The sequence below is a fragment of the Mobula hypostoma genome, chromosome 4 (genome assembly GCF_963921235.1).
Source record: "Mobula hypostoma chromosome 4, sMobHyp1.1, whole genome shotgun sequence".
NCBI classification, from domain to species: Eukaryota; Metazoa; Chordata; class Chondrichthyes; order Myliobatiformes; family Myliobatidae; genus Mobula; species Mobula hypostoma.
This window is the reverse complement of record NC_086100.1, coordinates 105,781,069-105,808,525: the sequence shown is the minus strand read 5'-3', so window position 1 is coordinate 105,808,525 and position 27,457 is coordinate 105,781,069. Positions and strand designations below refer to the sequence as shown.

Sequence of the window (27,457 nt, the reverse complement as noted above, 5' to 3'; positions counted from 1 at the left end):
AAACAACCCATTTGGAGCACAAACCAAGCAACAGGAATTCTGCAGATGCTGGAAATTCAAGCAACATACATCAAAGTTGCTGGTGAACGCAGCTGGCCAAGCAGCATCTATAGGAAGAGGTGCAGTCGCCGTTTCAGGCCGAGACCTTTCGTCAGGACTAACTGAAGGAAGAGTGAGTAAGATATTTGAAAGTGGGAGGGGGAGATGCAAAATGATAGGAGAAGACAGGAGGGGGAGGGATAGAGCCGAGAGCTGGACAGGTGATAGGCAAAAGGGGATACGAGAGGATCATGGGACAGGAGGTCCGGGAAGAAAGACTGGGGGGGGGGGTGACCCAGAGGATGGGCAAGAGGTATATTCAGAGGGACAGAGGGAGAAAAAGGAGAGTGAGAGAAAGAATGTGTGTATAAAAATGAGTAACAGATGGGGTACGAGGGGGAGGTGGGACCTAGCGGAAGTTAGAGAAGTCAATGTTCATGCCATCAGGTTGGAGGCTACCCAGACGGGATATAAGGTGTTGTTCCTCCAACCTGAGTGTGGCTTCATCTTTACAGTAGAGGAGGCCGTGGATAGACATGTCAGAATGGGAATGGGATGTGGAATTAAAATGTGTGGCCACTGGGAGATCCTGCTTTCTCTAGCGGACAGAGTGTAGGTGTTTAGCAAAGCGGTCTCCCAGTCTGCGTCGGGTCTCCCATCCACTGCTACCAACCTTATAGTTCCCACACCCCGCACTTCCCGTTTCTACCTCCTACCCAAGATCCACAAACCTGCCTGTCCTGGCCGACCTATTGTCTCAGCTTGCTCCTGCCCCACTGAACTCGTTTCTGCATACCTCGACACTGTTTTATCACCCCTTGTTCAATCCCTTCCGACCTATGTTCGTGACACTTCTCACGCTCTTAAACTTTTCGATGATCTTAAGTTCCCTGGCCCCCACTGCTTTATTTTCACCATGGATGTCCAGTCCTTATATACTTCCATCCCCATCAGGAAGGTCTCAAAGCTCTACGCTTCTTTTTGGATTCCAGACCTAATCAGTTCCCCTCTACCACCACTCTGCTCCGTCTAGCGGAATTAGTCCTTACTCTTAATAATTTCTCCTTTTGCTCCTCCCATTTCCTCCAAACTAAAGGTGTAACTATGGGCACCCGTATGGGTCCTAGCTATGCCTGCCTTTTTGTTGGGTTTGTGGAACAATCTATGTTCCGTGCCTATTCTGGTATCTGTCCCCCACTTTTCCTTCGCTACATCGACGACTGCATTGGCGCTGCTTCCTGCATGCATGCAGAACTCGTTGACTTTATTAACTTTGCCTCCAACTTTCACCCTGCCCTCAAGTTTACCTGGTCCATTTCCGACACCTCCCTCCCCTTTCTAGATCTTTCTGTCTCTGTCTCTGGAGACAGCTTATCCACTGATGTCTACTATAAGCCTACTGACTCTCACAGCTATCTGGACTATTCCTCTTCTCACCCTGTCTCTTGCAAAAACGCCATCCCCTTCTCGCAATTCCTCCGTCTCCGCCGCATCTGCTCTCAGGATGAGGCATTTCATTCTAGGACGAGGGAGATGTCTTCATTTTTTAAAGAAAGGGGCTTCCCTTCCTCCACTATCAACTCTGCTCTTAAACGCATCTCTCCCATTTCACGTACATCTGCTCTCACTCCATCCTCCCACCACCCCACTAGGAATAGGGTTCCCCTGGTCCTCACCTACCACCCCACCAGCCTCCGGGTCCAACATATTATTCTCCGTAACTTCCGCCACCTCCAACGGGATCCCACCACTAAGCACATCTTTCCCTCCCCCCCCCCTCTGCATTCCGCAGGGATCGCTCCCTACACAACTCCCTTGTCCATTCGTCCCCCCCATCCCTCCCCACTGATCTCCCTCCTGGCACTTAGCCGTGTAAGCGGAACCAGTGCTACACATGCCCTTACACTTCCTCCCTTACCACCATTCAGGGCCCCAAACAGTCCTTCCAGGTGAGGCATCACTTCACCTGTGAGTCAACTGCTGTGATATACTGCGTCCGGTGCTCCCGATGTGGCCTTTTATATATTGGTGAGACCCGACGCAGACTGGGAGACCGCGTTGCTGAACATCTACGCTCTGTCCGCCAGAGAAAGCAGGATCTCCCAGTGGCCACACATTTTAATTCCACATCCCATTCCCATTCTGACATGTCTATCCACGGCCCCCTCTACTGTAAAGATGAAGCCACACTCAGGTTGGAGGAATAACACCTTATATTCCGTCTGGGTAGCCTCCAACCTGATGGCATGAACATTGACTTCTCTAACTTCCGCTAGGTCCCACCTCCCCCCCGTACCCCATCTGTTACTCATTTTTATACACACATTCTTTCTCTCACTCTCCTTTTTCTCCCTCTGTCCCTCTGAATATACCTCTTGCCCATCCTCTGGGTCACCCCCCCCCCCGTCTTTCTTCCCGGACCTCCTGTCCCATGATCCTCTCGTATCCCCTTTTGCCTATCACCTGTCCAGCTCTCGGCTCTATCCCTCCCCCTCCTGTCTTCTCCTATCATTTTGCATGTCCCCCTCCCCCTCCAGCTTTCAAATCCCTTAGTCACTCTTCCTTCAGTTAGTCCTGACAAAGGGTCTCGGCCTGAAACGTCGACTGCACCTCTTCCTATAGATGCTGCTTGGCCTGCTGCATTCATCAGCAACTTTGATGTATGTTGCTTGGAGCACAAACCCGGAGCTAGGTGCCATACAAGCTTCCATAAAAAAAAGACATCAAACCACCAACCAAATTCATATAACCAAGCATCAGAAAAGGACCATCTTAATTAACTCAAGTCAAATGATAATAATGGGCAAAAGAGCCCCACCTTTTCTCAAAGTCAAATTTAGGATCAAAAGCAAACAACAGGAATTCTGCAGATGCTGGAAATTCAAGCAACACACATCAAAGTTGCTGGTGAACGCAGCAGGCCAGGCAGCATCTCTAGGAAGAGGTGCAGTCGACGTTTCAGGCCGAGACACTTCGTCAGGACTAGACGAAGGGTCTCGGCCTGAAACGTCGACTGCACCTCTTCCTAGAGATGCTGCCTGGCCTTCTGCATTCACCAGCAACTTTGATGTGTTAGACGAAGGGTCTCGGCCTGAAACATCGACTGCACCTCTTCCTAGAGATGCTGCCTGGCCTGCTGCGTTCACCAGCAACTTTGATGTGTTTAGGATCAAAAGTTTGACTTCTAATTTTTTCCAAACTAAGACATAACATCACCTGAGAGAACCATTGTATCAAAGTGGGAGCAGAGGCATCTTTCCATTTTAATAAAATAGCCTTTCTAGCCAATAATGTGACAAATGCAATTACATATTGGTCAGATATAGAAATACTGTGAATATGTTGAGGAATTATACCAAACAAAACTATCAATTTATTAGGGTGTAAATTGATTCTTAAAGCTTTAGAGATTATAGAAAAATAGATTTCCAAAATTGTTTCAATACAGAACCCAACCAAAACGTCTGTGTCAATGTAGCTGTCTTAATTTTGCATCTATCACACTGATTATTTACATTAGAAAAAATTTTAGACAATCTCTCCTTCGTCAAATAATAACGATGTACAATTTTAAATTGAATTCGAGAATGACTGGCACAAATCGATTAAGAGTTAACCAGCTTCAAAATTCGCAACCAATCCTCTGTTATCAAGGTCATATTAAGCTCTCTTTCCCAATCTTGCTTGATCTTAAGTAAAGGATAATTGTCCTGTTGTAATAGTAAGTTATAATTTTTCCCAATAAAGCCTTTCACTAAAGGGTTCATTTTTAAAATAATGTCTAACAGGTCAGAATCTTGTATATATGGAAAATTGCTTAAATATTCTTGTAAAAAATATCTGACCTGAAGATGTTGCAAAAAATGTGAATATGAGAGAGTATTTAGTTACTAATTTTTCAAAGCACGTCAATCGACCTTCTTGAAACAAGTCCATAAAGGAAAAAAATTCCTTTATTCCTCCAAAGAGAAAAGGTAGGATCATTAAGTGAAGGTTTAAATAAATAATTTCGATAAATTAAACTAAGAAGGTTAATTTTTTTGAGATTAAAAAACTTATGAAACTGATACCAAATTCGTAGTGATTGATTAATCATAGGATTTATATTTAGAATAGAAATTTTGGCTAATTGTACAGGTAAAGGAGCTCCTAATAACGAAGCTAAATGAAATTGTTTCACAGTTTTCAATTCCAAGTCAACCCAAGATGGTTGTTCCTTTTTATCGGTCCAATACAACCAAGAACACGCATAATGTATATTAACCGCCTAATAATACATTCTGAAATTAGGCAAAGTAAGACCACCATCCTTTTTTAATTTTCGTAAATGACATTTTCTAATTCTTGGTCTTTTATTATTCCAAACAAAAGATGAAATAATAGAGTCAACTTGATCAAAAAACTTCTTAGTTAGAAAAATAGGAATGTTTTGAAAGACATATAAAAATTTTGGTAAAATCATCATTTTAACTGCATGAATTCGACCTACTAAGGAAAGTGTAAGTGGATTCCATCTAGAAAAAAATTGCTTCATAAAATCCACTAAGGGAACTAAATTAGCTCTATAAAGGTCTCCATAATTTTTGGTAATGATAATACCTAAATATTTAAAACAATCTGTAACTTTTAATGGAATGTTATCGTATATAGAAGCAAAATCATTTAAAGGAAATAATTCACTTTTATGCAGGTTTAATTTATATCTTGAAAACAATCCAAATTCGTTTAATAATTTCAATAAGCTAGGAATAGATTCTTTGGGATTCGACATATAAACCAAAAGATCATCTGCATAAAGGGAGATCTTATGAATAGTCCCATTTATAGAAGTTCCTTGAATATTTTTAGCTTCACGAAGTGCAATAGCCAAGGGTTCCAACATCAAATTAAATAACAGAGGACTTAACGAACATCCTTGTCTCGTACCCCGAGAAAGTTGGAAAAAGGGGGATCTACAGTTATTAGTGATAACCGTGGCAACAGGGCTTTTATATATCAATCTAATCCATTTATTAAAATTAGTACCAAAGCCAAATTTCTCTAAGACTTTAGATAGATATTCCCATTCAACTCTATCAAATGCCTTTTCAGCATCTAGAGAAACAACACATTGGGGAGTTTTAGAGAGGGATGAGTATATAATATTTAACAATCTCCGAGTATTAGAAAAAGAATAACGGCCTTTTATAAAACCCATTTGATCCTGAGAGATAATTTTTGCTAGTATATTCTCCATCCAATTAGCCATTATTTTTGAAAGAATTTTGGCATCCACATTTAATAATGAAATAGGTCTCTATGAAGCACGATCAGTAGGATCTTTATCTTTCTTAAGGATTAAAGAAATAGAAGCTTCATAAAATGTGTAAGGTAACTCTCCTGACATAAAAGAATCTTTAAGCATTTCTAACATATAAGGAGTAAGGGAAAGTTCAAATTTTTTATAAAATCCTACAGTAAAACCATCCAATCCAGGATGCATTGAAAGAATAGCTTTCTGACTTTCTCTTTCAGTAAAAGGAGCATCAAGAATTTGCTGATCTTCAACAGATATTCTAGGAAAATCAATCTTTTGTAAAAAGGCATACATGTTAGAAGGGTCAGCTGGAAACTGAGATTTATAAAGTTCACTGTAATAGTCTTGAAAGATGTTATTAATATCTTCATAATTACAAGCTAAACTACCATCTCTCTTACGAGGCAAGTTTACATTACTAACATCATTTAACTCAAATTTAAACTTAAAGGCGCATGATCCGAGACTGCAATAGCATCATATTCACATTTCTGAACTTTGGGCAAAAATCGGAAATCAGCTATAAAATAATCAGTTTTCGAATATTTATTATGAACATGTGAATAAAAAGAATACTCTCTGTCATTAGGATGTAAATTTCTCCAGATTTCTTTCAAACCATAATCAGTTAAAAAGGAATTATTAAGTGTTGCTGAATGACCAGAGGCTGCTGATTGGTTGAACTTTTGTCAATCAAAGGATTTTAACAACAGTTGAAGTCACCTCCTATCAGCAGCATATATTCATTTAAGTCTGGTAATAAACCAAATGCATTTTTTAAAAAAGAAGGATCATCTACATTAGGTCCATATAGATTAACCAGGATAATTTTTCTATTACAAATAGTTCCTTTAATAATTAAAAATCTACCATTATTATCTGAAACAATGTCTTCTTGAATAAATAAAATACTAGATTTAATAAAAATAGATACTCCCTTTGTTTTATTATGACAAGTAGCATGTTATTGAAGGCCCTTTTGAAAATCTATTTTGATCGCCCATTCTGATATGCGTTTCTTGAGCAAAAATTATATCGGGCTGGAATCGATTAATAACTTTAAACCTCACCTACCACCCCACCAGCCTCCGGGTCCAACATATTATTCTCCGTAACTTCCGCCACCTCCAACGGGGTCCCACCACTAAGCACATCTTTCCCTCCCCCCCTCTCTCTGCATTCCGCAGGGATCGCTCCCTACACAACTCCCTTGTCCATTCGTCCCCCCCATCCCTCCCCACTGATCTCCCTCCTGGCACTTATCCGTGTAAGCGGAACAAGTGCTACACATGCCCTTACACTTCCTCCCTTACCACCATTCAGGGCCCCAAACAGTCCTTCCAGGTGAGGCATCACTTCACCTGTGAGTCGACTGGGGTGATATACTGCGTCCGGTGCTCCCGATGTGGCCTTTTATATATTGGTGAGACCCGACGCAGACTGGGAGACCGCTTTGCTGAACATCTACGCTCTGTCCGCCAGAGAAAGCAGGATCTCCCAGTGGCCACACATTTTAATTCCACATCCCATTCCCATTCTGACATGTCTATCCACGGCCTCCTCTACTGTAAAGATGAAGCCACACTCAGGTTGGAGGAACAACACCTTATATTCCGTCTGGGTAGCCTCCAACCTGATGGCATGAACATTGACTTCTCTAACTTCCGCTAGGCCCCACCTTCCCCTCGTACCCCAGCTGTTACTCCTTTTTATGCACACATTCTTTCTCTCACTCTCCTTTTTCTCCCTCTGCCCCTCTGAATATACCTCTTGCCCATCCTCTGGGTCACCCCCCCCCATCTTTCTCCCTAGGCCTCCTGTCCCATGATCCTCTCGTATCCCCTTTTGCCTATCACCTGTCCAGCTCTCGGCTCTATCCCTCCCCCTCCTGTCTTCTCCTATCATTTTGGATCTCCCCCTCCCCCTCCAGCTTTCAAATCCCTTACTCACTCTTCCTTCAGTTAGTCCTGACGAAGGGTCTCGGCCTGAAACGTCGACTGCGCCTCTTCCTATAGATGCTGCTTGGCCTGCTGCGTTCACCAGCAACTTTGATGTATGTTGTTTAATAACTTTAAACGTCTTCCTTCGTTTAATAGGGTGATTCCAGCCACGTACATTCCAACTAATAAAGTTTATCTGTTTAAAAACCATTGGATATTATTCTGAACATGACAATACAGGCTAATCAAAGATGGCGGTGACGAATATAACCAAATAGAAAATGCGCATGCTCCGGAACTCCATAATGGGGAAAAAATACAAGGTGTGAAACAAAAATCCCACAATAAACCCCAAGAAACAAAAAACCCCCAGACATCCCACCATCCCCAAGGAAGAAAATCTGGCGAAAGATAGAAAGAGCCAGAACGCATCCCCCAAAAAAGACATAAGAACGGGGTTCTGCATGCCGCTCAGTTTAAATAATGATTAAAAGTTTTTTTCTCCCAATTCCCCCCTACCCCTTACAAAGAAAATACGTAACCTTAAGATAAAAAAAGCCCAGCAAAGAAAAAAATGTTTATATTTAATAAACAAAAGCTAAAAGAATGCAACGACAGTCTCCAAAGGTGCCAAAACAATACTATTAACCCAAACAGTTTAATCTCTAAAGAGAGAATAGCTGCGATATTATTCTTTAACTTACTACCTTATTTAACGAAAGAATTAAAGCTAATTATCTATTACTAAACACTCCAAAAAATAAAAAAAAGATCTCTATAAACTGCAAGCAACCTATCACTTAATAAAGAAAAAGGAAAATAGAAACAGATAATCAAACCAGTTCACAATCTATCCGCTGTATTATTTCACTTGGTGTACTAAACAGTCTTCAAAAAAAAAGTCATTCTTTAATCAAACCAAGAAGAGCAAAAGATATCTTCAGCATACCGAGATCTTCAAAAGCCTGTTTTGTTTCAGAGAATTATTCAGAGACTCTAATATCTTTCATACATCAGATGATTCCACAACAGAATTGACAAAATCCAGTGCCGCTTGGGGATCCAAAAATACAAGAGGAGTAGAGTCTTTAGGGAATAGCTTTAATTTCGCTGGGTATCTCAGGGATGGAAACTGAGCTTTTTTGTAAGCAATCTTCATGACCAGTTTGAATTTAACCAGTTGTTGCATAACTTCCCGAGGATAATCTTCATAAAAACGGATCTCGGAATCGTTAAATTTAAAAACTTTCTGTTTTCTTGCACATTTTATAATTTGGTCTTTAGCTTTAAAGCGAAGAAAGTTGACTAAAATTGGTCGAGCTTTACCTGACGCAGTGAAAATTCTGTGAGCTCTTTCAATATCGGGAGGCTGAGATAGAATATCCGGGAACAGAGATTGAAACATATTGGCAAAATAATCCAATAGATCTCCAGATTATGAACCTTCCGAAAGACCTAAAATACGACTGTTGTTTCTTCGAGACTTTGCCTCTAAATCGACAATTTTGCATTGAGCCTGTTCCAGTCGGGTTGAAATATCCTCAATCTGACATTTGGATTCTTTAAGCTCAGTATTCAGGGAAAGAATATTTTCCTCAATAGGCTGTAAACTCTGTTGGAACGACTTCAACTCAGAAGTGTTGTTATCTGTTTTATTATCGGGATCCATCAACATACTTTCCAAACGCTCAGCCCAGACAGGCATGTCTTCTGATTTTTCTTTCAAAGTTTTTCCCTTTCCATTGCTGGGTTCAAAAGGCTGTTTTCCACTTCTTAAAGGATACGACATAATAACCTCTATTTGCCTCCAAGATCCAGAAAATAAAAATTGAATAATTCAAGGATTAAACTGGGGAGGAGGAGGAATTAAAGGCAGCCACAGGATTTGTATGTTACTCCATTGAGCAGCAGGCGGAACTCCCGTACTGCAGTTTATTGGTAAATTTATTCTGCTTTGCTGTTGTTTTACTTTATCGTAGCGCAATGCACTGTATAATATTTGATCTGTAAAATAATATGCAAAACAAGTTTTACACTATCTCGGTTCTTGTGACAGTAATAACCAAAACCAAAACCAAAATCCAGAACCTACAGACAGCATCTTAAGGCCCTGATAAGCTACAGTCAATGCTGTCCCTGTAAAATCTGCCAAATACACTTGCAGAATAAACAAATCATTGCCATTGTCCATACTCAGGCTAATGTACTCAGTATTGAGGCTCTAATTTTCATTTCACTCCATGGGGAATTCCATGCTTTTTCTATACCTGCCAACACAGATACCTGAAATAAATACTATTCTCTGGTCTGATGGCGAAAGTGGACAGAGGAGGTCTCCATGAAAAAGTATGGCATTGTCGCTGTTCCCTGGGAAACACAGCAAACTGGAGCAATGCACATAGAAGCTTGGGGAACTCAGTGGGCCAGACAGCATCTATGGAGGAAAATGATGGACAGTTCACGTTTTAAGTTAAGACTCTTCATCAGCACTAGAAAGAAAGACAGGACATAACAGTGTCAAAAGGTGTGTGGGGATGGGTGGAGCAGAAGCTGGCAGGTCGAAAGGTGAATCTGGGTAAGAGGGTGATTGGAAATGATGTAGGAACCTGGGAGGTGATAAATGACTGAATAAGGTGATAAGTGATCTGATAAGAAAGGACAATGGAGCAGGAGATAGAGGAAAGGAGGTGAGGAGGTAACCGGTGGGAGGAACATGTGGGTGATGGACAGCTGGAAGAAGGGGAAAGAGACGGGATGGTGAGGGTCAGTGTGATCAGGAGAAAAAGGGGGAAGGAACTGAGAGGGAGCGGCTATGAGAAGTTAGAGAAATCAGTGTTCAAGCTGGAGACCATGAAGCTGGAATATGAATTGCTGTTTCTATATCTAACTGCGCTCAGCCGCGGAGGAGATAGAGGTCTGGCATATCAGAGTGGAAATGGGAAGTGGAATTAAAATCGCTGGCCTCTAGGGGAACCCTGGCTGCTGTACGGATGGAGTGAAGGTACTCACCAAAATTATCCCACATTCTGCATTGGGCCTCGGAACTCCATTATGATAACTAACGTTGACGGATTCGCATGTCAAGGACTATTTAGGGCACTGAATGGTGATGAGGGAGGAGGTATGGGGCTGGGTGTAACACTTAGTGCCGTTGCAGAGATAAGTGCCTGGAGGTGGTTTGGTGGGGTGGGATGACCAGACGAGAGAGTCATGGAAGGACTTTCCCTGTGGAAAGTGTAGAGAGGAGAAGTGGGCAAGATGTTCCTGGTAGTGAGATTGCATTTGAGGCAGTGAATGCTATGTAAAATGAGGTATTGGTGTGTAGGCTGCTGGGTGGTAGGTGTGAACTATGGAAACTCTGTCCCTGTTATGCCTCGGGGTGATGGGGCAGGTATACGGGCAAGGGAAGAGATGCGAGTGAGGGCTCCATCAATAGCAGTGCCAGGGAGCTCCACTTTCAGAAAATGGAGGACATCTCAGATGTCATGGAGTGAAAAGCCTTGTCATGAGAATAGTTGCAGCTGAGGCAGAGGAACTAAGTAAAGGAAATTGCCTCCTTGCAGATGACAGGTGGGAAGAGGTATAGACAAAGTAACTCTGGGAATCAGTTGGTTTGTAGAAGATATTAGTAGATGGTCTGCCTCCTGAAATGGAAGCAGCTGGATCAAGAAAGGAGAGAAAAGTGCCAGAGGTGAACCAGTTGAATTTGAGGGTAGGGTGGGAGACAGTATAGAAGGTGATGGAATTGGTGAGCTTTGCATGTTGCAGGAGGCAGCACCAATCCAAGTTCAAGTTCAAATTCAAATTCAGGTTTAATTGTCATTCAACCATACATGTGTGCGTAGCTGAACAAAATATCATTCCTCTGCGGCCAAGGTGCAAAACACAGTATATGCCAGTCACGCACAGCACACAGCACATACAGTTATGATAGCATATATAGTCACAATATAATATCGGGCTGAGTCAGCCACAGATGAAAGCAATCCAGCCTGTCTTCCAGGGAGTGAACACTGGAGAGCAGCATCAACAGGGGAGCCAGCCTACAGGGACCAGATCCCAACACAGCACAGATTTCAGTGTGCTTACCACGTCTCTGTCCTGCCCCAAATCGCCAGGAATGTAATCATTAATATTTAGAGAAAGAGTTTGGAACATGGATTGCTTCATGTAGTCAATGAAAAGGCAGTCCTCATTCAGGCCCATCCAAGTGCCTATGGCTTCATCACGGCCCACGACAGCTCAATTAGAGAACGATCATGAGCCTTAAGCCACTAGAGAAAACAAATACCTGGCATACGTGATGGATTGAGTGCACCATTTCACAGACTACACTCTCATCTGCCATATTGAGCATATCTCCATCTGGAATACTCAGATCCAGACTTGAATATTTGGGCTTTTTGCTCTGAATTTGCTTTGACTATATTTACATGGCTTTCAGAACAACTTGTGCCACTGATTGTAAGCAAGTTATTCATCTTGATAAGGTTCAATTGGTGTGATATTTATAACTGTTGTGGCTACTCTGGAAGTTTGGCTTACAAATGTACTTTAAAGCAATATCAGCGTTGTTAACATTACCAGGACAGAGAGATTATGCAAATTAGATGTAGCACAAACTTTATGTGCACCCTGTACCAGGTTAGTTGGGCACAGATGATCTGATTACTTGTGTTCCTTTGTGATCTAATTTCTCCCTCGTAGAAATGGCAGTATTGGGGTTTTGGGATGTTCAGGCATTGGAAGAGCATTCCTAGTGTTTATTGAGCTATTAGGAACTGGTGCCAAGCTGTATTGGCCCTTGCCCTTCCCTTGGACAACATTGGTGTCGTGGAGAGGGGAGACTTGCAGCATGGGCAATTGCTGGTCTTCCATACAACCTTGCCCAGGCCCGCACCCTGGAGAGTGAAGACTTTCCAGATGCAGATCCATGGTCTCGTAAGACTAACGGATGCTTTATATATAGGAACTGAAAGATGCCCAAGAATGTTACTTTGATTTTGTTGTGATATAGCAGAGAAGTGCCTGTCCGGCCCTTCGAGACAGGCAATCCCCTGATTTAATCCTAGCCTCAACAATTAACCTACCAACTGGTACAGTTGTGGACTGTAGAAGGAAACTAGAGCACCCAGGGGAAACCCACACGGTCACAGGGAGGACATACAAACTCCTTGCGGGCAGTGGCAGTAAGGGACATGATCGATTGGCAGCGCAGACTCCATGGGTCAAATGGCCTATTTCTGCACCATGTCTTATGTGACTGATGTAAAGTTTTACTCACTGAACGTACTAGAAAAGGATATAAATGAAGAATGTAAAAGTGAGTCTGGAAGCTAGGAGCATAAAGTACTATGTCTTGAGTGATGGCAATACTGAAGAAAAATACATGGTTTAGGAGCTCATTTATGAGATGCTGAATATCATTTGGGAGACCCCAGTTCTGGCAACAGAGAGGAATGTTGGAGTGGAATAACATTGAGAGGATTTTAGGATCTCAGACAATTAGCAAAGGCTGGGATCAAATAGCTGCTGACAGAATGATTGCTTGGACTTTATTGGGCATAGAGGGGGTTTTGCGGCAGAATAGGAAAGGAACGTAAATGTTCTGGCTATTTAAAGTTGGTGCTGAGGGTATTTAACGTCAATAAAATTAGTTTTTGATTCCTATTAGATTATACAAATTAGCTTCAATGTTTCCCAATATATCAGTAACTAGACAACAAATGTAGTTCGTTACCAGCAAAGATCCTTGGGATGTTTTGAGGTCATTAAAAGGCCTTTAGAAATTAATGTTTCTCTTTTCCTTTGTTTCCAACCCTATGGGAATACTGTGTCCTTGTGTTGCTAATCAGTTCCTGGCTTGAAGTCAGTTATGAACATAAACACTTAAATATTGTTATATTTAACTTATATTTATTCTACAACAAATAGATATAATTAGAGGGAATGCATATACTGTATTTCATAACAGAATGTTATAATTAGCCTGCTGTGCCTTGCAGATAAGCTTTCAGAATTCACTCAGTTGATCTTCCAAAAATAAGGTAGTTCAGTTTATACCATGGCAGGCTTGGAAGCAAGCAGTAAGTGAGATGGGCTCTAATGATGACAGGTCATAAGTTATTTTTTGAATTATGGCATCTTTTGTCATTGACACCTAAGTAAGGCTTGATGTGAATATTGGGGTAGAAACTCTTCATTGGTTGCTTGTGCTAAATTAGTACTAAGTGATGATGCTGGAAGTATGGGACAGGAGTATCACATTAACAAGATCACTCATCAATATTTATTTAGCTATATTTAGAGACTGAGCATATTAACGGGCCCTTATGACCCAACGAGCCCCCACAGCCAAATTTATATCGATTTGACCAATTAGCATTAGAATTAAAACCGTGTTGCCAGGTCTGTAATAGCATTACGCCAAACGCTATGTGACTAAGCTGCCAGCTGTGATGTTTTTTAGTACAATTCAATTGGTCGGGTATTGTAGGTATTAATACTATGAGAACTGCAAGCTTGATCACTATAAATGCTACTAATGCCAGTTTTTATGCTACAGTTTCATTTCTAGCTATCTCAGGATATTATAAGTAACAACACCCAATTGAGTGAATAATATAGTAACTGGTGAATATTTGATTTTTTAACATATTTTCCTCGGGAGAAACATTACAACACCATGCTAGGGTCACCAATTTCTTGAGTTCCATGATTGCCCAAAGTAAAAGGAGTGAGTACAGTTGGGTGGCACTGGTTCACAGCAAGTGGAGCTGTTGCCTGATAGCTCCAGCAACCTAGGATCAGTCTGGGTCTCCAGTGTTGTCTAATCACAAACAAGAGAAAAACTGCAAGTGCTGGAAATCTGCTGATTCCAGTGTGTTGTGTATGTGGAATTTGCAAATTCTCCCTGTGATCGTGTGGGATTTCCTCCAGGTGCTCCTGTTTCTTCCCCAAAGAAGTGTGGTTTAGTTGGTTAATCAGCCACTAAATTGTCACTAATGTGTAGATGGGTGGTAAAATCAAAGGAAAGATAATGAGAGTGTAAGAAGAGCAAAATGGGATTTATATAAATAGGGGCTTGCTGGTTGACCCAGACTCATTGAGTCAGAATGTCTGTTTCTATTCCCAGCCTTTATCCTCAAATTTAACTCATTGTGTGTTGGAGATGTTTAAAATTGTTGTTGGGAACTGCGGTGGCGTATTCAAAGGCATGCCAAAATAATTAGCCAAAAGAAATATAATTAATTAACGAGGCACCTTGGTTAAGTAACTTCTACAGGACCAAATGATAGCAATGGTAATATGCAGTAGCACAGATTTAACTCAGTCATGTATGATCAGTTATACAGGAACAAACTGGAAAATCAGATACAAATGGTAGCTCATAGACTCACTGTCATTTTATAGGGGAGAGAGTTGTATCATTCACTGAATGAATCAGGAGGGTCTGAAGTTTTCAGATCAGTTGTGTTTTTTGCCCTAACCTGCTACTTCTGATTGGTCTTTTCTGAAAGGAGGAAGAATAGATTTGAAGTGATGGTCAATCTATCTCAGATAGAAAACTAAGTGAGATTAGTAAAATGTACTGCATAATTTTACAGCCAGTGAGATGTATTTGGAAGTTTGACCTATAACTGTAGAGTTATGGAGTAAGCTGCTAGTGGAGCTGTGAGATTGTAGCTCCACAAGCTGTACCACTGTACCACCTATCTCATTGACACTGATTGAGGATACAGTATTGACCAAGGCACTGTAGATAATTCGCCAGCTCTTCATCATTCACTTTTACATCTTGTAAGTTCATTCTTGTGTAGTCAGTTGTTATTCTGAGCAAAACTGAGAGGAAAAAATTATAATCTACACACGGCACTTCCCTGATACTTCCTGCTTCTATTGGTCTGTCAAATCAGGTTATGTTATAGGATAATGTTATGTGTGACAGATGACATGTACTGTTCTACATAATTCACAAATACCATCACTGAGTCGTTGTGTTCGCTTTAACAGGCAGTGAGGTCAGTATAAGGCAACTGGTTTTGGTTTGTTTGTAATGGAAGAAAAGGACTGCAGCTTTTGTTAAAGCTCATAAAACAAGCCTTACATGTCTTATTCACAAAATCGCACAAAGTAGGTACATGGTGGAAATGCCATTAATCTTAATAAGTATTTGCATGGCACAGGAAAGCTAATTTTCTTTGGAGAATAACCAAAGAAGAAAAATTGTAGACTTCCTCACAAGTGCAGAGTTCAGTGTTGAATAACATTTGTCATTGTGCTTTACTGAATTAGCATTAAATTAAAAATAATACATTCATATTTTGTGCCAGGTTGTAAGGATGTTTAATTAAGATATATTTGCAAAGGTCCTAGCGTGTCTAGTAGTTAAGACCAATATTCAGAATAATTTTTCATGGTTTTCAGTATTGTCTATATAAATATGTCACTAAAGTTCAATTATAATGGACATCGTGTGTGATGGTTTCTTACGCTAGAAAGATATATACTATATAGCAAAGACCAATATAAGTGTACTCCTATCACTCAAATCCATCAAGCAGATAGCACCATAAAAAACTTAAAATTTGTGTAGCTAAATTGTTGTGTTAGTGGCTCATATCTTTAGGTACTTAACACGTTCTTGTGTCTATTTATATGAAATCCAAAAACAGTAGAGCAGAAACTGACAAGTTATCAAAATGAGTCTTTACCAGTATCAACTACCTAGATTAAATCCAAATAACATTGCAAATAGCTTTTAATCAGGATTTACTATGCAATGATGTATGCAATCATCAGATTTCTTTGTAAAAGCTTATTCTTGCTGCCTCAACTGCAATTTTGGTAAAACGTTTCACTGTTCAAATCATCTTGTAACTGAAAAGAAAAATGGCAAATACATTTAGGTCTGGAATTAACAGCTGTTGTGCAAACAAATTAGTTTCAATTTTGTAGCCATTACGAGTACAATCTGGAACCACAAATATATTAACTTCTTTCTAATTACTTTCTCCAAAATTAGATGCTGCTAAAGATCCCTGTCTAAATGTGAAATGCAGCCGGCATAAAGTGTGCATTGCTCAAGACAACCATCGAGTGGTTTGCATTAGTCACAGAAGACTAACGCACAGGTAAATTACTAATACCACATATTCACTACTTTTCACCTGCTAATTAATTTTGTCCTCATCAAAGCTACAAGGCTTATATGATTTGCTAATGTTAAACAATTAACTGCTAAATAATGAGGTCATTTATATATTTCGCACATAATAGAGCTTTTATTTCTGATCTCCTTTTTTTCCATTATACTATGCAGTTGATCTTTACCAAATGGTAAATCCTTTCTGAGGCAAATGTTGCTTTAATTAATTCTCAAATCATTCAAGGTGAATTAAACAGAAAATGTTCTCAAAGTCATTGATATATTAGAACTGTTCTGCATACTTTGTTCCATTGTCGTCATAGATTCTCCTCTGGAGCATTGTTTGGGATCCCATGGAATTTCTGCCCTGTGAACTGCTATGTAACCTAAGAGGATTTAACATAGTGTTCTACAGCATCATATTAATTATTGTGTTTCTGATTGGTTTAAAGTGGGTAGGTGTAATTTCCCAAGAGCTACACTTTTGACTGAATAACAAAAAATATGTGCAGCATACTTTTTAAAACTCATGATCTATCAAAAAACCACCAGATAACACTGCAAATTGTTCAAAAAGATATACACGGGTATATGATACTACATTTGTGTCTAATTTTGAGCACAGGTGATAGCTTGATTATATAAGTGATTTACAGGGTTACACTAGGCTTGTCTAGACTAATAAGGAGAAGAAAAATAAACTTACAGACCGTTAGAGACATTCTTTTATATGCTTGATAGATAATATGGCAAAGGTTCAGCAGACATTAAAAACCAAATAATCAGTGATCCTGTTTTATTAGCTATCCATGGAACTGTCATTTACTCACCACATTTGTCTTCAGTATGATCTTTTGATTAAAATATATATTTGGATCAGTACGTAGCTAAGTAGCAGAATAACCTAACAAATGTTTGAGTTTAAATTCACACTTTTTTTCTGAGGTTGAACTCCTGAGTACAGGTTTCCCCCGCCATCCGAAGGTAGAGCGTTCCTATGAAACGGTTCATAAGCTGGAAGGTCGTAAAGCGAAGACGCAATTACCATTTATTTATATGGGAAAAATTTGTGAGCGTTCGCAGACCCCAAAATAACCTACCAAATCATGCCAAATAACACATAAAACCTAAAATGACAGTAACATATAGTAAAAGCAGGAATGATATGATAAATACACAGCTTATACAAAGTAGAAATACTTTTCCACAATCATTGCCTGAACTGTTCTCCGTAGCGAAAATCTCACGCAAGCGCTCTCGGCAGAAAATCTCACGCAAGCGCTGTTGGCAAAAACACTCTCTCCAGTAACCTTTAAGCTATGAAGCTGTCAAATCATACCAAATGACATGTAAAAGTACACAGCCTATATAAAGTAGAAATAATGTATGTACAGTGTAGTATCACTTACGGGAATCTGGAAGACATCGAGCACACTGACAGTGGTGTGTTAGGCTGAGTCGTCGGAGGTTGGGGTGGTGCAGTGGCCCCCACCCTCCGGGCCGCCGACCGATACCGATCTGCGAAGCATGCAGGGGTAGCTGGGATGTACCCAGCACATCTTTAAGAAAAAAGCCGAAATAAACAAGCTAATTAATTAGGTGCTGCCCGGCACATAAATGTCGGCCCAGATCAGAGGCGACGCAATCGGCAATTGGCTCTGATCTGGGCCAACAATTACATGCCGGGCAGCACCTAATTAATAAGCTTGTTTATTTCGGCTTTTTTCTTAAAGATGTGCTGGGTGCATCCCAGCTACCCCTGCATTCTTCGCGGATCAGTATCTGTCCGCGGCCCGGGGATTGGGACCACTGGGGTGGTGGGACACGGGGATGTCATCTCATCGTCGATCAGGGCAGGCAGATCATCTTCTTCTATGTCTGTCTGCCTCGACGTCCAAGGTCGAGGTTCGTCGTCTGCTGTGGCTGATGTAGAAGGCTTGCTTGACTGCTTAGCCTTGTGCATTTTTCTATCATACAGTTCTTTGTAAGGACTTAAACCATCCTGCAAATATACCCTAAACTGTCGTACCCTTTCGTTGCTTTATCATTGCAGTGAAAATCTCGCGCAGTTGCTTCACGTTCAGTTCCAGGACAACTTCACTTTCGGTCCGTTCGCTACTGCATTCAGTTTTGATTGTTATCCTTCCCTTCCAATTGCATCAGCTCTTCATCTATCAGTTCTTGGTCATGGGATGCGAAAACTTCTTCAACATCATCTTCGTCAACTTCCACAAGCCAAACTCACTTTGTCCTTACTTCGTTCACCACGATCGAAACGCTTAATTATGTCTAGTTTTACACTAAGTGTAACAAGCTCTTTTAGCCTTTTCCGATACCTTAGAACTCATCTTGCAAGCAGCTGCTCACAGGCACGTGTTTAAGCAATGCCGGCGAGAATGCAGTTCCATATCTGGGGGAGAGCAGTTGCTCGGTGCGCACGCAGCTTTTTTTCATAACAGTGAAAACACCTTCTGTTAGTGAAAACAGGGAACTAATGTAGGTCTTTTGTAACAACGAGGTGTCATAAAGCGAATGCTCGAAAAGCGGGGGACACCAGTATCTACTTTCTAAAAGAGGCTAAAAATCAACTGCAACGTCATGTACTTTGTACCCTCACATGAGAATTTTTAGAAAAAGGCTTAAGTACAATAGCCAAAAATGACTGTGAAATATAACAAAGGAAATTTTCAGCCTAGCTTAAAGGCTAGCTGATCAAAGTGCAGAGAGCTTTCTGTATTTCTTTGGAAGATACTAATACAAGTTCTAATTTGTCTGTTTAGCCTGCCTTAGATCCCATTTCATGATTCAAGTTTGTTCTACTTCACTTCTTGCTCAAGGCTTTTTAAATAACCAAAGCAAAACATTTAAACAAAGCCTTTCATAACCTCAAGGCATCTAAAAACACTTTGCATATAATAGAGAACGTATAGAAATGTAACCACTACTGTAATATTGAAAGCAAACTTCCATAAATACGATGTGAGAAGAGTCATTTTTAACAACGTTGATTGAGGGATATTGTTTAGGACACAAGATAAATCAACCTCGCTATTTTTCAAATAGTGCCATTGAATGTTCTATATTTATAACCTGAGAGAACATCTGAAAGACAGCACCTCCAACAATGCAGCCATTTCTGTACTGCATAAAAGGTTTAGTACACACTCTTGCTCACGTCTCTTGAACATGATTTGAAACCACAACCTCAATTTCAGTATCAAGTTTGCACCAATTAACCTATGACTAATACTTCATAACCAAGTTCCTTTAACTGATTATTTGCCACCTTACTGGTTGTAAAATCTCTTCATCTGCACATTAGCTAAGAAAAACAATTACCATGTTTAGAAAGAAATTCCTTGACTCTGATTTTCACGCTGTTGTGACTGTCAATGAAAGCCACTGGAGAGACGTAGCTGGTAGTATAAAAGTCTTTATTCACACACACAAGCTAACAACAGATGGAGTCACTCTGATTAGAGGCTCTCTGGTGCAACATTACATCACATTTATATGCGAAAGGGCAAATTCTATATTTATATGGAACAATTCTATATTTATATAAGACAGTTTCTATATTCATAATGCTTCTCTGAGTTACATATAATTTTCAAACACCTTGAACTTCACACCAACACACGCTGGATAAATGTTAATGACCTCTGTCTGAGCTACATTTATACGCATGCAAACATCTCAGGTCAATGGGGTGCTTCCTAGTTTGCAATCAACCCCAATCTGCAGCTCCAGGAAGACCACTGTTCTGAACTGCATTTTAAATCCAATCTAAAATCTATATTCAGATCTGAAGACTGGTTGCTGTTGAAATTAATAGGTATGGAGATAGTCCATATCTCCAGAATATGCCCTAACAGTGCAAAATGCCAACAATTCCACATGGAATTGATGGCCTGTTTTTACCTTTTACATATGTGCCAGGAAGTTCAGAATTCCCAAGCAAATACAAAAGTGCTAATGTTATAAACCACCTTTCGCCCCAGTCTCAAATATTCAAAGTAGGCCAAATTGCCTGATGAACCTACACCAGGTAAACTTTATAGTTTGAAGTGTGTCTGGTTTAATGCTATGAGTATTATAGGTAAAGGTGAGGAACTCATGCCATGTAACAATACATGAAAATATGATGTGGGTATTGCAGAGACTTGGTTGAGAGAGGGGCAGGAATGAGTGTTTAATGTCCTGTGGTTTTGATGTTTTAGAAAAGATAGAGTGGGAGGTACAAGAGGAGGGGAGAGTTGCATTACAATCAGGAACAGTATCACAGCTGCGCTCAGGAGGGGGATAATGGGGGGTTGGTTCACTGAATCCATATGGGTAAATTAGTGTAAGGGAAATTATGAGAGAGTTTGGCAGGAACTGAGGAGAGTTAATTGGGAACTACTGTTTTTGGACAAGTCCACACCCAGCATGTGAAGTGTGTTTAAGCACCAACTGCACAGAATAATGGACAAGTACTGTAGCTTCCAGGCAGAAAGAAGGACAGGGATGGCAAGGTATGAGAAGCTTGGATGTTGAGACAGGTAAAGAATTTGGTCAAGAAGAAAAAGGAAAATTGGAAAGCTTAGGAAGCTAGAATCATACAGAGTTCTTACGGATTATAAAGAAATCAGAAACTAACTCAATAAGGGAATTAGGAAAGCCAGGAGGGCCCATGAAGAGCGTTTGGCAAGTAGGATTAAAGAGAATCCCAGGGAATTGTACCTATAACTCAGGAGCAAGAGGATAACTTGTTTAGAAACTCGTCCAGAAACATAGAAAATAGGTGCAGGAGTAGGCCATTCGGCCCTTCGAGCCTGCACCGCCATTCAGTATGATCATGGCTGATCATCCAACTCAGAACCCTGTACCAGCCTTCCCTCCATACCCCCTGATCCCTTTAGCCACAAGGGATTTCCAGGCTTCATGTCTGTGGACTCACTTTCATTCTGAATGCTACTTCTTACTTCTACAGTTTGCACATTTTGCTTTTTCCTCTCTCTCTGCATTAGGTGTTTGACAGTCTTCTATTTTACTGTGTTCTTTTGGGTTTCTTTGCTTTGTGGCTGCCTGTCAGGAGACGAATCGCAAGGTTGTATAATGTACATGTACTTTGAAGTTTGAAAAGCATCTCTGAAAACACATACATTGAACCATGAAGTGGATGGGCTACAGCAGCAGACAACCATGGACCTGCACTCTTTGACTGCTTCATTAGGTACAGGAGGTACCTAATAAAGTCACCACTCAGTGTACATCTGAAGCTGTGTGAGACTTGGGGTGTTAATTTATTTTTAATGTTTAGTGCTCTGTAAATTCTTTGAAAATATCCTCATTAGCTATAGAGAGGATAGGAAATTTTGGCCTGTTACTGAAACAGAAGGTTTCAAAATGAGAATCTTTCCATTATGTTCTGAGGAGGAATGAAAACAGAAAGGAATAGGGTTGAAAGATGGCAGAAGACATTTATATCTAACAGTTAACAGTAAAATGCAGTCAATAGTGTTTGCAGACCAAAGAGGTCATTGTTAAAAGTCTTTCTACTAGTTCTTTAGTATTCCCTTGTCAGACTTCCATCTCTCAGAGACAATTACTTTGTTATGACAGCTTCTGGGTAAATATCTCCAGACTGCTTCAAAAAGTAAACTAGTATTGACTGAAGTAGAAATGGTGAGTGCTTTGAACACATTGTCTCTGAATGTTTCCAGCTGATGTGTTGTGACTTACATTCTGTATATTCTACAGTTAAGCAGCTGCTCAATATTCTACACAATTTGCCAGTGATGCTCTGTTCATTCAACCATCAACAAGGAACTTTCCGCTAATGCCCCACCTCCCCCTCGTACCCCATCCGTTATTTATTTATATACACACATTATTTCTCTCTCTCTCCTTTTTCTCCCTCTGTCCCTCTGACTATACCCCTTGCCCATCCTCTGGGTTCCCCCCCACCCATCTTTCTCCCCGGACCTCCTGTCCCATGATCCTCTCATATCCCCTTTGCCAATCACCTGTCCAGCTCTTGGCTCCATCCCTCCCCCTCCTGTCTTCTCCTATCATTTTGGATCTCCCCCTCCCCCTCCCACTTTCAAATCTCTTACTAACTCTTCCTTCAGTTAGTCCTGATGAAGGGTCTCGGCCTGAAACGTCGACTGTACCTCTTCCTAGAGATGCTGCCTGGCCTGCTGCATTCACCAGCAATTTTTTATGTGCGTTGTGTGAAACAGAGAGCAAGCTTTCCATTTCTATACATTCCTACTGCTTTCATAAGTGCAAGGAACATACTTGGTTTTGGAAGTTACATATGTAACAGCTCAATTTTATTCATACCTTTAATTCTTTAGTTTATCAGGTAAAAAAAAATAATAATCACCTTACTCTTTATGTTATGTATGTCAACAAGGTAGCTATTAGTGAATTTCTAACATCCAGGCAGAATGGCAACATTGCCACAAGTCTCATATTACAACAACTTAAATTTAATGAAAAGATTCATGAGAGTAGAGAATATGTACATATAAACAACACTCACAACACGCTGGAGGAACTCAGCAGGTCGGGCAGCATTCGGTGCATATATCCTGCTGTTGAATTTATTATGCACATTACTGTTGCTATCCTGCAAGTTGATGTGATATTTGCATTGTGTGGCACTAACTCCCTTTAACTTGAAGCTTCTGGTCAAAATGGCGTCAATGAACAACGTTACCTAGGCAACATCTACCACAAAACTGTTTCTTTCACTTCATTTACATTTAAAATAAAAAGAAGTTGTGTGTCCAGTACTGTTGGAGTCTGTGATCTACAGTTTAAAGGTGGGTTTTCGGGTTGATTGAGTAACCTGCTGCTCTGCAGTCTCCGAGAAGATTCCAGAAGGGGAGCATACTTGAGTCAAGAAGCTTTGAGATGGGGCACAAGCCCATGATCGATTCTATTTATTGCCGATCTCACTGATTAAGGCATCAAAGAAGATTGAAACATTAAGGCGAGCAAGTGTTCAGTCTATCTACTATCCTGTCAGAGGGAATGCTTCTGCATTCGAATGGTCTCTCCCTCGATACTGTCAGAGGATGGTGCAAAAGTTCTGGGTCTGCAGTTTATGTTTTTATATTGTGTCACGTGACCGGCAACAATGAATATCAATTGAGTCAGGTTTTATAAAAACAAACAAACATTTATTAAATTCTGCTCAACAATAGCGAAAAAAATATTCAAACGACTAATTTAACCAGAAGTTAACTGCTATATGGCAACTCTGGAACAGTTCTTAAAAGGGTAAATGCGAAAACAGTTCTTAAAGTGGTAAATTCGAACACAGTTCTTAGAATGGTAAATTCAAAAGTCCAAGAGACTTATACAGTCAATTAGGAGAGACTTTCCTGGAGTAAAGAATTCCTCGAAGACGTGAGGTTACTACTGATCCCAGCTGGAACCTGCCTTGTCCGCAGGATTCACGACGACGGAAATCAAACGGGTTAAAGGAACTGACCTTTTCCTCTGGAGAATAGCCACTGCACAATCCTTCCTGCTTTAGCAGAGGATATCTCATGCAGGTCACTATTTCTTGAACGAAGTTTCAATAAAGGTCGATCCTCTCCAAAACGGCCGAACAACATCCGCATTACTCGACTCTGCGAGTTCCTGTACTTTAGTAAGGTCTTCACTGTGCAACACTACTTACAATAGAAAGTAGAACTCCACTTTAAAACGAAACTGCATCATAAGATGAATACGCAGTACAACGGAGTACCTAACAAATTAAATAGCGAACTAAACTTAAACCTCAACTGGAAGAACTAACTGCATCACAGCAGGGGTCTCCCTTTATATACCTGGTGAGAACATGTCATCATGTGACCTCATCGGCGGGAAAATTACATCATGTGATCTCTACAACCATTACATCATGCTCATCAGATACTCAATTACATCATGGTCATAAGTCAGTCACAAGGTACCCATGAGGCATGTAACAATTGAGTTTTCACCTCTTCTCTCTTGTGGCCATTTGCACAATTTGTTTTGTTTTGTGCGCGAGGGACAGGGCTGGGGTTGGTGTTCCTGTTGCTGTTTGTGTGATTTGTTTTTTTTTCTGCGTGCAGGGTGGGGTTGAGGTTCTTGTTGCCATTTGCATGGTTTGTTTTTTTGTGCATGCAGGGTGGGGTTGATGTTCTCATTGCCATTTGCACGATATGTATTTTTTTCGTGTGAGTGGGGTGGGGGTGATGATTTTGTTGCCATTTGCAAGATTTGACTTTTTTGTGCATGTAAGATTGATGTTCTTGTTGTTGTTTCCTTTATTTGTTTATTGCACAGGGGGCTGTGATGTTCTTCTTGATATTTGTGCAATTTGTTTATTTTTGCGCGTGCGAGGCAGGGTGGGGTTTTTGAGTTCTTGTCGTTTCCATGATTTGTTTTTTTTTGCACATGAGCGTTTGATGTTCTTGTTGCCATTTGTGCGATTTGTTTTTTTGTGCATTGGGTGGTTTGAAGTTCTTTTGCCTTTTGCGCACTGGTGTGTTGATGTTCTTATTGCTGATTGCGTGACTTGAATTTTTGCGCGGGGGTTGTTAGTGTTCTGTTGATGTTCTTTTTGCCCTATGTGCGATTTGTTTTTCTTTGCACATGTGGATTTTGATGTTCTAGTTGCCATTTGTGCCATTTTGGGTTTTTTGTGTGTTGGGGTGTTGATGCTTTTCTTTTGAACGGCTTCCATGGTGTTGGATGTATATCGGGGGTGCATACTGCATAATACTTTGATAATAAATGTACCTTGAACCTTCTAGTAGAGTGTTTAATTGTCTTAGTGAATGGAAGTGGTGATCTATTGGTGAGACCATACCTGAAGTTGCTAATATGAAATATAGAAGGGAATGTCAGAGGTAAAGTTTTTTTTTTGCACATTCAGTGATGGGAGTATGAAACAGCCTTCGAGAGGTAGTGGTAAAGGTGGATACATTATGGACATTTAAGAAACTCTTGGATAGGCATGTGGATGATAGAAAAATGGAGAGCTCTGAAGAAAGGAAGAATTAGATTGATTGTAGAGTAGGTTAAAAGATTAGCTGAACATTGTGGGCTGAAGGGATTTTAGAGTACTGATATGTTTATTTCTGTTTTGGCCTTCCTATTTAAGGAAGAATGCATTTATGTTTGAGACAGGTTAAAGAATGTGTACTGAATAGATTTCTTGCATGAAGGGATTGAAATATTGAGAGAGATTGAGCAGGTTGAGCCTCCAAATATTTGGCTTTTAGATTAATCAGAGGTAATGTTACTGAACCATGTAAGGTTATGAGAAAGATTGGCAAGATTAATGCTGAGAGGATGTCTCCCGTTGCAAGGCTATCCAGAGCCAGGGGCCATCCCGTTTAGATAGTTATAAGGGTAACCTTCTCTCGGAGGCTGTAGAAACTTTGGATTGCTCTGTCACAGAATGTCGGGGGGCAGACTCATTGAATGTATTCAAGGCAAAGATTGACAGACCTGATAGCAGTTCTTAAAAATTATGAGAGCTGTAGATAGGGTAGACAGTGAGAGCCTTTGCTCCACAGTAGAAGTGGCAAAAGTTGAGGGCATACATTCAAGATTAGAGGGGTGAACACTAATGGAGATGTGAGTGGCAAGTTTTTACTTGAGTGGGAGGTGCCGGGAATATCTTACCAGAGAAAAATTGATGCAAGGCAGTCTGTGAATTTTAAGAGGGTTTTAGATAAACACAAAAATATGAAAAGAAAGGAGAGCTACAGAAGGAGAACATTTATAAAAATTAGCGTCAAGATCAGCACAACAGCTCATGGGCCAAATGGCTGGTTCAAATGCTGTATGGTTCTGCGTTCTCTGACAGGCATTTAAACTACAAGGGGATCAAGTGGTAAGGGGAAAGAGTGAAAGTAGTGTTAAGCCAAAAGTTATTCAGCTATGATTCTGTTGAATTGCAGGGCAACCTGAAGGGGTGACACCTGGTCTTGTTTTGTAATGCTGAGGTATACACAGCCTCAAATTTGGATATCCAGTTTGTCAGCTAAGTAAGCAGTCTCCTGAGATCCTAAGTGAAAAAATGAGGCATGACAGATCTTAATGTGTAGGTTGACATTGGATACTCCATGACTATAGATTTTCAAATTCTGGGCCTTCCAATACCTACCATTTGTGGAGCACATACAGTGGATACATCCTTGAATCTGTACAGAAGATTGCCCACTGATGGCAGGGGAAGATGAACCTGGAGATCTCTGCTGCAGGCTCAGTGGAGAGTTGTTCAGATATACAGAAAACACAAAGAAAAAAACAAATTTACCAAAATGAAGGCCTTAGTGCTCCATCTTTTTAAATTGCAGTTTATGGCTACAAGGTTGAACATGTTTTTCTACAGCTTCTTACATCTTTGTGTAATGTTCCGTTATATTGGCTCGTGTATGTCTAGGGGAAATCCCGCCCAGCACCCGCTTCAACACTCACCTCAGGGTCAGTCGCCACCCGAATCAATCACAAACATCAATCATCAGCCAGCGTACCCAGTAAATTTTAACAAATACACTTTATAGATATTACTAATTCTATGACATTAATATGCATTTGATACAGAGAGGAAAGTAATGGGAAAAAAGGCACCAACACTTATCGAAGTCCAAGTTCTTCGCGTGCTACTGTTGGAGCTCAATTCGACGTCAAATGACCACCCGAATTCCGTCGACTCACGGCTCGGGACCACCCTGAGTGATCGACCGGAGCCTCTCCAGACGTCCGCGGTCCTCCTCGTCTCTCCTCCGACTCCCCGCCAAAACCCCGTCCACAGTCATATCATACAGCATGGTATCCGAAAACAAAATGATACATAACCACCCATTGGCTGATAGAAGGCTGCTATCTCAATTTAAAGTAAAACAAACTGTTAGCGCAAACTCTCTGCAGCGTTAAAACACAACAAAGCCGCATTCCCCAGATTAACATAACAAAATCGCCATTTTAAATGTGACAAAAGAAAGACCCTGTACACTCTCCCCCCCACCTCAAAAAGTCATGCCCTCATGACGT

General features: G+C 40.6%; 1 protein-coding gene across 4 annotated transcripts in view; it reads left to right on the top strand.

Moving 5' to 3' along the window:
* spock3 (SPARC (osteonectin), cwcv and kazal like domains proteoglycan 3) overlaps positions 1-27,457 on the top strand; it is a 518,883-nt gene that overhangs the window by 247,570 nt on the left and 243,856 nt on the right. For all 4 annotated transcript variants that reach the window (XM_063046338.1, XM_063046336.1, XM_063046337.1 and 1 more), the window contains one exon: positions 16,301-16,409. In XM_063046338.1, coding sequence (XP_062902408.1) covers positions 16,301-16,409 — 109 coding nt within the window. The remainder of the gene's footprint in view (positions 1-16,300; positions 16,410-27,457) is intronic.